The 12,920-nt window shown below is 42.9% G+C and overlaps 1 protein-coding gene across 3 annotated transcripts in view; it reads left to right on the top strand.

The window, feature by feature from the left end:
* The window catches only part of ADAM11 (ADAM metallopeptidase domain 11), a 115,194-nt gene that overhangs the window by 44,775 nt on the left and 57,499 nt on the right, over window positions 1-12,920 (top strand). For all 3 annotated transcript variants that reach the window (XR_005779850.1, XM_040437472.1, XM_040437471.1), the window contains exons 5-10: window positions 5,363-5,457; window positions 6,414-6,474; window positions 9,488-9,542; window positions 10,756-10,811; window positions 11,709-11,783; window positions 12,224-12,292. Coding sequence is in view for 2 of the 3 variants with exons in the window: in XM_040437472.1 (XP_040293406.1) it covers window positions 5,363-5,457; window positions 6,414-6,474; window positions 9,488-9,542; window positions 10,756-10,811; window positions 11,709-11,783; window positions 12,224-12,292 (411 nt within the window). In the remaining variant the exon portion in view is untranslated. The remainder of the gene's footprint in view (window positions 1-5,362; window positions 5,458-6,413; window positions 6,475-9,487; window positions 9,543-10,755; window positions 10,812-11,708; window positions 11,784-12,223; window positions 12,293-12,920) is intronic.

Genomic DNA, 12,920 nt, shown 5'->3' with positions numbered 1-12,920 from the left:
TAGAGGGAGCAGGAGAGGACAGTGGAGCAAGGGAGGTGGGCAGTAGAGGGGAAGAGGGTACTTGCGGGCTTGCCTGGGGAGGTGCAAAGCTCTCGTCTATCGGCTGGTCCTCATCTTTGTCGATGCCAGCAGGAGCCGCGGCTGGTCCTGTGAGAGCGGGTGCTGGTGGCCATTTTGCGTTTCATGCGCTAGAGAAGCTGTTTGGTTGGTCGGCAAATCAGGCCCAGGAGGTGCCTCGCATTCAGGTCGGGCCGTCGGCGGTGCAGAGAGGGAGCGGCATTCCCTTGTATTCGCAGACCGGGTCCCATTTGGAAAGCCGCGTGGAGAGGGTGCCGCCCTCCAGGCAGGGTCGGCCTGCCTGGAGAAGTAAGCGCACAAGTCGCCCTGGGAAGCGGTAAGGGGAGCAGATGGACGGGCTTGACACTTTTTAGTAGTTTTCCCTATCATTAAAGGGGTATTCCTATCTTAGACAATGGGGGCATATCGCTAGGATATGCTTCCATTGTCTGATAGGTGCGGGTCCCACCACTGGGACCCGCACCTATATGGAGAACCGAGCGGAGAGCACTGTGGCTGGAGGACCCCAGATTTCCCGGGGTCCGTCCACCACCAAGCGCTAGTCCCGCCTCTCCCATAGAAGAGAATGGGAGCGTGCCACGCATGCGCGGCCCATGCTCCCATTTATTTCTATGGGGCAGACAGCAATAGCCGAGCCAGCGCTCGGCTATTTTCGGCGGCCCCATAGAAATGAAGGCAGCGCGGCTGCGCATGCGGGGCTCCGTTCTCGATATAAGACAATAAGGATAGAGCCTAGCGATATGCCCTCATTGTCTGAGATGAGAAAACCCCTTTAAGAGCAGGTGCGGGCTTGTTTTAATCAGGGGTGCAGCGGAGCTCACATCGAGCGCGTCCTCACACTTCCATCGCTGGCCACGCCCCCCTGGTTAGATGGTTTTATTGCCAGATTTTTTTGTATATGCTGCTGAAGTTCCCCACTAAATACCCCAACACTTTTTTTTTCAGAATTATAGGGGATCATTGCGCCTTTTATTTGACCATGCCTCACCATATACAGTATGTAGGTCATGGGAGACAGTAGACGTTGCATTACCAGACTTTAAACTATAATACTGGGATGCACAATCATTCAGGTCTAGAAGGCAGAGCCTGGAATAATGTCATTTAGCTTTGGCAGATCACTAGTGATTTTGGTTAGTGAGTTTTAAGGTTTGTGGTGGGGTCAGAAATCAGATTGTAGCTTGTCAAAAAATGAGTTGGATGAGGTGTTGGGAGTCAGTTCAAGGTGGACATGTTGTTAAAGGGTTTTGTGGCAAACATGATTATTGAGAAGCCCCAATTGCTGGACAAATACTGTAGGACAAATTAAGGGATGGCTTCTTCTTAAAAAGAAATGGCTTTGCTTCACAGATTATAGATGATTACTATGGTTCCAGCAGCAGGATCATGTTATTGTCAGGGGACCTTCCTAACAAAAAAGGGATTGTTGAACACACCTAAACACTTCCTAAAACACACCTTTTTGCCATAAATGCCCTTCTTAAAAGAAGAAGGGAAGCAGCCAGTAGGTAATGTTAGGGCTGGGATATATGCATTAGTAAGGTTGCTGATAAGGAAGGATGGGATTGGGTGAAGTGGACAGGTGGTGAGGTGTGATTTGGAGAGTAGAGTGGTAAGCTTCTTATCAGGAATGGTAGAAAAGCAGTATATGGGGAAGAGCATTGAGCAGTTGTGTAGACGGGGTGTGCGGACTGTTGGTTGAAGCTTTCTTTAATGATGTTACTCTTGTGTTTAAAATATGTAGCTGAGATGTGGGAGTGGGGGCAAAGGGGGGCGAAGTAGTTTGTTGAAAGTGTTAAATAATTGTTTGGGGTTGTGAGACAAAGATAGTACAGTATTTTGTCCACCCCTGTAATAATATCCATTAGGCTTCATGCACACGACCGTATGTATTTTGCGGTCCGCAAAAAACTGATTCACAAAAAATGCGGATAACGTCTATGTGCATTCCGTATTTTGGGGAACAGAACAGCTGGCCCCTAATAGAATAGTACTATCCTTGTCCATAATGCGGACAATAATAGGACATGTTCTATTTTTTTTGCGGAATGGAAATACGGACAAACGAAATGCACATGGAGTACCTTCCGTTTTTTTTTTATGAATGGTCCTGCATACGGTCCGCAAAAAACCCGAAATGGACACGGAAATCAAATACGTTCATGTGCATGAGGCCTTAGAGAGCTCCTTGGCTTGCAATAAGAATAAACCAGCTCACTAGATCCAATGTGACCAGTTTATCCACGTTCTCAAATTCCACTCTGACCAAGTGTGAATGCCAGATAACAAAAGATTTGATCCAGCTCTAGAGATGCTCTATTTTATTCGGTCCACTGGCACTGATCTTTCTTGTGTGCTGCGGTATCGCAACAGTACCGCAACGCCTGCTGCTTCAGGGGAACTAAAATCAAATAGATATATACACGATACTGAGCACTACCTTCCCCCGTCCCTATCCTGCTGGCTCTGCTAGGACGGGATAACCACTCTGTATCAATGTTTTAAATCAAGATTACCTTGTTATTGATTTTCGTTCTTCGGCTTCCTTTTTACTCCTATTGCAGATTTTCTTTACAGAATCTACTGTGGGTTCGGTGTCTGTTGGAGCACGCCCCGGCCGGTGGCGTAGCTCCGTTCTTCGGTTGCTCATGCTCACGTGGAGCTACCTAGTGACGTCACTTGTACGAGCTGTGTATCACCGTGAGTACCAAAAATCAGACGCGTTTTGAACAATAACGTTGTTCTTCATCAGGGATTCACTTTGGCACTACCAACACCCGTTCTTTTATAGACCTGTACTACCTTCTTGCATTAACTCTTACTCTGCCGCACTCCTTTTCACTCATATATACTGTTTAATATGTTGCTCCCCCCTTTTCTTTATTCAAATGCAAACAGCTCTATCTCCACATTTAAGCCTTTTGGTACCATTGTATCCATATTAAAGATCCATCTTGTTTCAGCTTTAGACATGCTTTTAATGGAATCCCCCCCTCGTGCATCCATTTTTACTATTTCTAATCCGCAGAACATAGATCCCTCAAATTTCCCTTCATGTTTGTCCTTATAATGTCTTGACAGCGGATGTCCCTCAAATGTCCTCCCACTCTCTTTTTTAATTGCCTTTTTGTATGGCCAATGTATATTTTATTGCAGGGACATTTAATTGCATATATTACTCCTCGGCTATTGCATGTTATGTGTTCTTTAATGTCATATTTATATGAACCATCGCTATTCTGTATTTGAAATAGTTTTTTATAGTTTTTTTTGCATCCTATGCATTTTTTACACGGGTAAAAGCCTATCGGTAGCCTTATATCTATTGTTTTTTTATTATTTTCTATTGCCGCACCTTTCCTAGTGGATGCCACTAGATTCCCTATATTTACTGCTTTGCGGTATACAAATTTCGGGGCTTCTGGGTTATGGTCTCCAATTATCTTATCTTCCTTGAGGATGTCCTAATATCTACTTACTATCTTCCTAAAGTACTTTGTCTGTCCATTGTACGGTATGATAATAGGTGGGATTAACTCCTTTTTTCCTTCCTGTAGTTCACATGTTTTTTTGTTGTTCTTTTTATTATTATCTATTGGATCTTCTAACAGTTGTTGTCTATCTTTTTGTCCTATTTGAATTCTTTGATTTATACATTTTTGTGTATTATATCCTTTTAGTTTGAATTTTTTTCAGCATTTTTTATGCCTCCTTTTCATAATCCTCTGCTGCGGTACAGTTTATTTTGATACACATAAAACTGGCTTTTGGGGATGTTTTCAAGCCACTGGGGTAGGTGGCAACTTTCTTTGGTGATAAAGCTGTTGGAATCTGTAGGTTTATTAAAAGTTTTGGTACAGATTTTTTCCCTTTCAGTATAAATTGTCAAATCTAAAAAAAAAAAAAAATTCATCTCTTTCCTGCTATAAGTTGGGGTAAAACCTAAATAAAACAAATTTTTATTTATATCTTTAAAAAATTCTTTTAATGCTATTCCCCCCCCCCCCCTCCATATAAAAATGACATTGTCTATAAAACACCGCCATAGCACGAGGCCCGCCCGGAGCTCGCCATTGGGATGTATGTATTCATGCTCCCACCACCCCACATATAAATTAGCGAACCCCGGTGCGAACCTCGTCCCCATCGCAGTCCCCCACATTTGGAAGTAAAAATCTTCTTTATACCTAAAATAATTTCTTTTAAAAACTAATGGTATGCATTCCCCGATGTATTCTATCTACGTTACTGGTAACTAACCCTTTTTGTAAAAAAAATTATTTTGCTGCCTCGCACCCTTTTTCGTTCTCAATTACAGTGTATAATGATTTTACGTATAGGGTTCCCAATTATGTATTCCGATTTCCACTTTATTTTGCTTAAAATTTGGAACGTGTGTTTAGTTTTTTTTTAGGTACGTGGGTAAGGATTGGGCACAAGGTTGTAAAAATTGGTCAGCATACCTAGAGAGGGAAATATACATTGGCTGTACAAAAAGGCAATTAAAAAAGAGAGTGGGAGAACACGTATATAATATTCAGAGGACATTTGAGGGACATCCGCTGTCAAGATATTATAAGGTCAAACATGAAGGGAAATTTGAGGGATCTATGTTCTGCGGATTAGAAATACTAAAAATGGATGCACGAGGGGGGATTCCATTAAAAGCATGTCTAAAGCTGAAACAAAATGGATCTTTAATATGGATACAATGGTACCAAAAGGCTTAAATGTGGAGATAGAGCTGTTTGCATTTGAATAAAGAAAAGGGGGGTGCAACATATTAAACAGTATGTATGAGTGAAAAGGAGTGCGGCAGAGTAAGAGTTAATGCAAGAAGGTAGTACAGGTCTATAAAAGAACGGGTGTTGGCAGTGCCAAAGTGATTCCCTGATGAAAAACAACGTTATTGTTCGAAACCTCGTTGGATTTTTGGTACTCACGGTGATCCATAGCTCGTACAAGTGACGCCACTAGGTAGCTCCACGTGAGCATGAGCAACCGAAGAACGGAGCTACGCCACCGGCCGGGGCGTCCACCAACAAACAGACACTAAACCCACAGTAGCTCCTGTAAAGAAAATCTGCAGTATCGCATATATCATTATGTCTTAAGATTCACAAAAAAAATGAAGCCAAAATCTTTTCAAGGTGAAGTAAGCAAAATAGAACAAAAAAATATCTAAAAGGAAGGATAAAAGTATTGAAACATTTTGATTTCGTTTTTAAATCCACTTTCTATGTAGTCTTATGTCCTTTTTATGTCATATATTTTTATTTTCCAGACTCCTGGTGAAGCTGGAGATCATTGTTACTACAAGGGCCATGTGCGTGGGTTTGAACAATCGTGGGTTGCAGTCTCCACCTGTCATGGACTTAGGTAAATGTGTGCCACTGGCTGGCGTTCTGTGCCCATAGAGGGAATCTGTCACCAGGGACCTCCCTCTCAAACTGCATGCACAGACACATAGCTGTGATTCACCTGATTTCTCTTGTTGATATCAGGCTCCATTTCTGAGTTATGATCCTAGCCCTTTGGTGCAATGAAGCTGTCACCATTGCTCTTGTTGCACCCAAGCTCCACTCCTTTATGTGGCCAGATCCTTCTTCACTGCTTTGCCACTGCCTGGCCCTGTCAATCAAAGCAGCAAGTGAGGGCCACAGAAAGGAGTGGAACTTGGGTGCAAGAAGAGCAACAGTGGCACCATCATTGCACCAAAGGCCTAATTTGCATATTGAGAAAAAAAGTGTCATAACTCAGGAATGGAGTGTCGGATCAACAGTCAGGTTTTAATCAGGTGAACCACAGCTATGTGTCTATGCAAACAGTTTGATAGGGAGGTCGCTGGTGACAGTAATTATTTCATGTGATGTGACTTATGTCTCCGGGACCATTTGGTCACAGCAGGAGATGTGTGTGGGTGTTAGAACAGAGCAGGATGTTACTGTGAAGCTCTTGCTTTACACCATGCTGGAATCTCTTCTTCTGATGTTGACTTTTGAATGCCAGGATTCCGAAAAATAAGTTGTGACTGATGATATCAGCGCCTCACACTCTCTGATATACATGAGACACAAGCTTGTTCCCTATCACTTGTAACAGAAGTGGGTAGCATTCTCTTCTACGTGTCTTCTCCTTCCACACATACCTGGCTCAGTGAAATGCCAGCAGATAGCTAGATGCCAACCTACTGTTTAAAACATGTGTACGGAGTCTTTCGCATCACTGGACTAATACATCATGACGGGCTATGTGACTTATTCATTGCCACTTTTTTCTTTATGTATTTTGAATGATTAATAGTGGGTTTTGTATAACATTTTGTTTTCTTACAGTGGAGCCTTTTCTGATGGAACATTCACTTATACAATATACCCCCAAGAGCAGAAAGCCAAGGTAACCAAAGCATCCATCTATAGCAGTGGTGTAACTACCATAGCGGCAGACCATGCGACTGCTATGGGGCCCAGGACAAGAGGGGGCCCAGTCTTTGGGATTGTCTCCTCTTCTACTGGAGGTGAAAACTTGGTCAGGACTCCACCCTCTAAAGGAACAACTTTTAGCAAATAAAGCAGTGAAAAAATGGCTCAAGGGTCATTAAAAAGGGGTTTAGGCAGAAACCCTTCTGTCCTGTGTGGGGGGCCTGGTTTGATCCTTGCTTTGGGGCCCTTACCGATGTACGCCACCGATATGTACGTTATGTACGCCACCGATCTATGGGATAGAGTACACTTGTCCTAGTAAAAGTTACAGCAGTTTCCTGACTTAGGGTCCATTCAGACATCCAAAGTGTTTTGCTGTCTGCAAATTGTGGATCCGCAAAACACTGATACCGGCCATGTATATTTCGCATTTTGCGGACCGCACATGGCCGGCCCCGTGATAGAAATGCCTATTTTTGTTCGTAATTAAGGGCAATAATAGGACATGCTCTATCTGTTTTGCGGGGCCGCGAAGAGGAACTACAGATGCAGACAGCACACGCTGTGCTGTCCACATCTTTTGCGGCCCCATTGAAATGAATGTGTTCGCATCTGATCCACAAAATTGTAGAACAGATGTGGACCCTGAACTATGGACGTCTGAATAGACCCTTAGGCCACATTTTAGCATGCATGTCCGTACAACTTTAGCCCTAGTATTTAAAAGGAGTCTGTAAAAGGTCTGAATGTACAGTGAGGAACAGAAGTATTTGAACACCCTGCAATTTTGCAAGTTCTCCCACTTAGAAATCATGGAGGGGTCTGAAATTCACATTGTAGGTGCATTCCCACTCTGAGAGACCGAATAAATAAAAAAAACAGGAAATCACATTGTATGATTTTTAAAGAATTTATTTGTCTTGCACTGCTGAACATAAGAATTTGAACACCTGAGAAACAGCAAGAATTCTGTCTCTCTAAGACCTGTTACTGTGCCTTTAAAAAGTCCATCTCTACTCTACTCATTAATCTAACTTAGTAGCACCTGTCTGAGCTCTTTAAAGACAACTGTCCACCCCACAGTCAGTCAGACGCCAACTACTACCATGGGCAAGACCAAAGAGCTGTCAAAAGACACCAGAGACAAAATTGTGGATCTCCACAAGGCTGGAAAGGGATACAGGGCAATTGCCAAGCAGCTTGGTGAAAATAGATCAACTGTTGGAGCAATTGTTAGAAAATGGGAGAGGCTAAAGACGACTGTCAGTCTCCCTCGGACTGGGGCTCCATGCAAAATCTTACCTCGTGGGGTATCACTGATAAGAAAGTGAGGAATCAGCCCAGAACTACAAGGGAGGAGTTGGTCAATGACATAAAGAGAGCTGGGACCACAGTTTTAAAGGTCACTGTCGGTAGAACACTACGCTGTCATGGTTTCAAATCATGCATTGCACGGAAGGTTCCCCTGCTCAAATCATCACATGTCCAGGCCCGTCTGAAGTTTGCCAATGACCATCTGGATGATCCAGAGGAGGCATGGGAGAAAGTTATGTGGTCAGATGGAAGTATAACTTTTTGTTCTAAACTTCACTCGTCGTGTTTGGAGGAAAAAGAAGGATGAGTTGCATCCCAAGAACACCATCCCTACTGTGAAGCATGGGGGTGGTAACATCATGCTTTGGGGGGTGCTTTTCTGTGAAGGGGACAGGACGACTGCACTTTATTAAGGAGAGGATGAATGGGGCCATTTATTGTGAGATTTTGAGCAACAACCTCCTTCCCTCAGTCAGAGCATTGAAGATGGGTCATGGCTGGGTCTTCCAACATGACAACGACCCGAAGCACACAGCCTGGATAAAGGAGTGGCTCCGTAAGAAGCATATCAAGGTTCTGGAGTGGCCTAGCCAGTCTCCAGACCTAAATCCAATAGAACATCTTTGGAGGGAGCTGAAACTCCATGTTGCTAAGTGACAGCCCCGAAACCTGACAGATCTAGAGGAGATCTGTGTGGAGGAGTGGGCCAAAATCACTGTTGCAGTGTGTGCAAACCTAGTCAAGAACTACAGGAAACGTTTGACCTCTGTAATTGCAAACAAAGGTTTCTGTACCAAATATTAACACTGATTTTCTCAGCAGCGCAAGACAAATAAATTCTTTCAAAATCATGCAATGTGATTTCCAGATTTTTTATTTTTTTTATTCCGTCTCTCAGAGTGGGAATGCACCTACAATGTGAATTTCAGACCACTCCATGATTTCTAAGTGGGAAAACTTGCAAAATCGCAGGGTGTTCAAATACTTCTGTTCCCCACTGTAATACAGCAAGTAAGCTGTCTTACATTTAGAAGTGGCAGAGAGTCCACCGAAGTTATGGAGAGGCTGACACCTCTTCATAACTGCAGCGATCCACCGCCAGCGATGGGGCTTTATTAAGACCAAAGTCTAAGATGCCGGTCTTAATAAATGTACCCCTTTGTTCTGCACCATCACCAACGCTAAACCTCTATTTGCCTCTTCCGTTCTTTTGTCTAGTGCATTTTTTTTTGTTTGTTTTTTGGTGTGTGTCTATTCCATGTGCAGTTTCGGAGTATTTGGCTTTGTCCAGCCCCAGTATCAGTTAGTCAGTGCATCTGGAGCATGACATATACCGCAACCTGAATCACTAAGGCTACGTTTGCATTTATGACAGCAGATCCGGCAGGCTGTTCAGGCAGAGAGCAGCCTGACGGATTTTGCTGGATCCAGCATTGCCAGATTCTGTTAGTTCACTGCCGGATCCTAATTGACTGTATTGAGGTCCTCCAATGATCCGGCCACTTTCCTGCATAAATGCCAGGATTTGGCCGGACAAAAACCATTGTATGATCAGGCAGCCGGATTAGCTTGCTGCATATGTAATCGTGGCCTAACCCACAGTCCAGTGATTGAATCCACACAGTTTATGCCATTACTGCTTTCAGTAGGTGATGAGTTGTTTCACTTTACAGAAGTCTCTCCAGTGGCCTCATGTGATTGAGCGGGCAAAGAAATGCCAAGAACCAGGTACATACGCATTTTGAGCAAAAAATCACCTAGTATACCATAGTAGATGTGTGGTAATTGTATGGATGGCAGATCAGAACTGTCATTTACTGGCTGGAGTCTGGAAAAGTACGTGGTACAAGTTTGAGCTCTTTTCTCTGAAGCTTGCAAACCTAAAACTGTCAGTAACTAGTAAGAATTTTTTTTTTTTGAAGAGGACCTATAACCTCTCTGGACATATCTGTTTTAGTAAAAATGTATTCCACATTGAAGGACAATTCAGGATGTTTTCTTATGACTCTATGTTGTGCTATTTGTCTGTTATTCCTGCTAGAAGTTTAAAGGGGTTGTCTGAGATTTTGATATGGATGCCATCCTCAGAACAGGTTATCAATATCTGATCGGTGGGGTCCGACTCCTGAAACCCCCACTGATCAGCTGTTTGAAGAAGGCTGTGGTGCTCCGGTGAGTGGTGCAGCCTCTTCCTAGGCCAGTGACATCACATTCATTCATCGGTCACATGGTCTAGATCCAGCTAAGTCTTATTCGAGTGAATGGAGCTCTGCTTGGTAAGCTGAGAGGAAGACTGAGGAGACTGAAATGCCTCAGTAAAATTGGGCGTTACCAGTTGGGGATAACACTGATTGGAAACTGTCAGACTGTGTAGTAACAGACCCCCCAACTGGTAACACCCAGCTGTGCATTTATTGGTAAGCTTCGGGTAGTAGTAATAGAGAAATGGAACACAATAAAGTCATAAAAAAACATGGGGAATGAAAGCAGTTACTAAAACACACATTCCATGAGAGGTGACAACTCCTCTTTACAAATCACTTACAAAAAAAATCACTTACCTCTTTTTTTATGCCAGGATTAGTGCCGCTCTCTTGTCCATGGGGGTATATGGTATTTAAGTGAATGGAGCTGAGCCACAAGACCAGACATAGTCCATGGACAAGAGTTGTACTGTTCCTTTTGAAAAAAGCACATTTTTTGCATTCACACTGTTCCAAAATGTGTAATGTCTTGTGGTGTGCATATGTTGTTTCTGCTTTTAATTGTCTAAAATCCAAGAATTAGTAGTACTCACCTAATCTTCTTGTGTTACATCACTCTAAAAAAACTAAAACCCATATTTGCTGGACGCGTTACTTTCGTGTCTGCATTGACTGCTTGTGTGTGTTTGACCTTAATATATATATTTTTTTTTTCCGCAACTTTTTGGTTTCCCCAGGCTGTATGAATCTTCAAGCAATTCCCAGAAGCTCAAAAATACGCAGGAAAAGACAGGTCTGTATAATGAGGAATTGGTATTCATCTTTTGAATCAGGATTCATTTAATGCAGTTTTTGAGGTTTCCCCCCTTTTTTGATCAATTTCTAGCTTTGACTGAAAAAAAAAAGAAAATTCATTGTGCAATGAAGGACATTGTGATTTGCTTATGAGGGCTTTGGCTAGCACTCTATGGGGGATAGGGGCACTGTAATATGCTTCTTACCTGTGGCAAACTCTGGTTTTGAAGAAATGTCCTTCAAGCGGGTACCTTTTCATGGACACTGTGGTTAGAATGGTATGGGGGGCATTTTAGTTGGTATTGTAACAGACACTTTACCTGCTGCAGAACTTCTTGGAGAGGAAGAGCATGATTCATGCAATTGTAATGATTTAAGGGGTTATTCCAGTAATTTCAATGTATCCGCTATCCTCAGGATAGGAGATAACTGATAGGTGGGTGGAGGTTCTACCACCACGACCCACACTAGTCACAAGAACGGAGGCTCTGTACCCAAAAGGAACAGGGCGGCAAGTCGAGCATGCACACTGCGACTGCATTCATCTCTGTGGTCAAAATAGTCGAGCGCTGTACTCTGCTATCTCTGGCAGTGCTTGTCTTGCTGCCCCGTTCTTTTAATTGGTAGGGTCCCAGCAGTATGACCCCCACCAATCTAATAGTAATCTCTTAGCATTTTGACAGGGGATAACTTGAAATTATTGGAATTCCCCTTTTATCAGGAGCTGAGTTATGCATTTTATGGGATTATGTGTGTTATATGGGATGTACCCACTACTGCTATAAGTTATTAAGAATATTATAAGTCGCCTCAGAGTGACCTAAAAGTTTAAAGTGCTGTCACAGTATGTAGAGCACATGGCACTCATGTTTTCATGCATATCTCACACCTCCAGGTCCGCACAACTGCGCACTCCGCTTTGTCTGAAACCAAATACATTGAGCTTATGGTGGTCAATGACTGGCGCCTGGTACGTGTTGCAAACATTGGTCTGTGGTTATGTTTGTAAGAGCCGCACCTTCGTAAATTTAACAATGCCGTAACTATAAGTGCTCCATTAGTCCTTTTATGTCATGTTATTACACTTCATATGTATCCATTGTAGTTATAGCTGTATCTAGGAAAGCTTGACTACCAACATGGCCATTATTATAAATCCCAACATAGTTGTCACCAGCAATCCTGATTACTACTGTAGTATATCTCTTGCTGAATGGTAGATTTGCCATTCTGGAGCCTGGGAAATGGCAACATATTAAGAGACAGAAGAGGACAACAAGAGGACATTTTTGTTAGCAGTGATCTAGAATTTATCTGTGCTATCATTACTACAAATTATTATCATGCCTTTCTATTTGTCTACAAGAAATAGTGAGAATTTCAAAACTCTCACACCTTTCTTCCCTCTAGTTTCAGGTCCGACAATCTGTGGGTCTTACAAGTAGTTATGCCAAATCAGTGGTGAATCTAGCTGATTCTGTGAGTACAGCTCCACCAGGGTTATTATGCCTTTTCCGTAGTGGCTTCACTGACTTCTATCATCTGTTTTTATTTTTAACTTTATTATTTTTTTACTTTGTGATTAAAGGGGTTTTCTGAGATTTTTGATCTGATTGGTGGGGTTCTGACACCTGGGACCCCCATCGATCAGCTGTTTGAGAAGGCACCGGCACTCACAATAACGCTGGAGCCTTCTCCCACCTTTCCCTAGGGCATGTGAGGTCACATCCATTGGTGACATGGCCTAGGTGCAGCTTAGCACCTTTCACATGGTGGCCTAGGGAAAGCTGCCATGGCACTACTGTGAATGTCAGTGCCTTCTCAAACAGCTGATCGGCAGGGGGTCTCTGGTCTCAGTCCTCCACCAATCAGATACTGATTATCCAGAGGATAGGTCAGCATTTCAAAAGTCTCAGAAAACCTTTTTAAATCACCAATAAGTTATCTGCTTCCTGAGAAGATAATCCAAGGTGCAAGAAGTGGCCTTTTATTCTCCTTTCATTTCTATCATGTCTGTACGTACACAAAATTTAAAACTCTTTATTTGCTGAGTCCTTCTTTCCGTCCTCTAATTCTAGACTGTTGGAGAACCAGGAAACTTGGAAAC

This window comes from Bufo bufo, chromosome 6 (genome assembly GCF_905171765.1).
Source record: "Bufo bufo chromosome 6, aBufBuf1.1, whole genome shotgun sequence".
Taxonomy (NCBI): Eukaryota; Metazoa; Chordata; class Amphibia; order Anura; family Bufonidae; genus Bufo; species Bufo bufo.
Note: the sequence above shows the minus strand (reverse complement) of the source record. Positions and strands in the feature narration are given on the sequence as shown.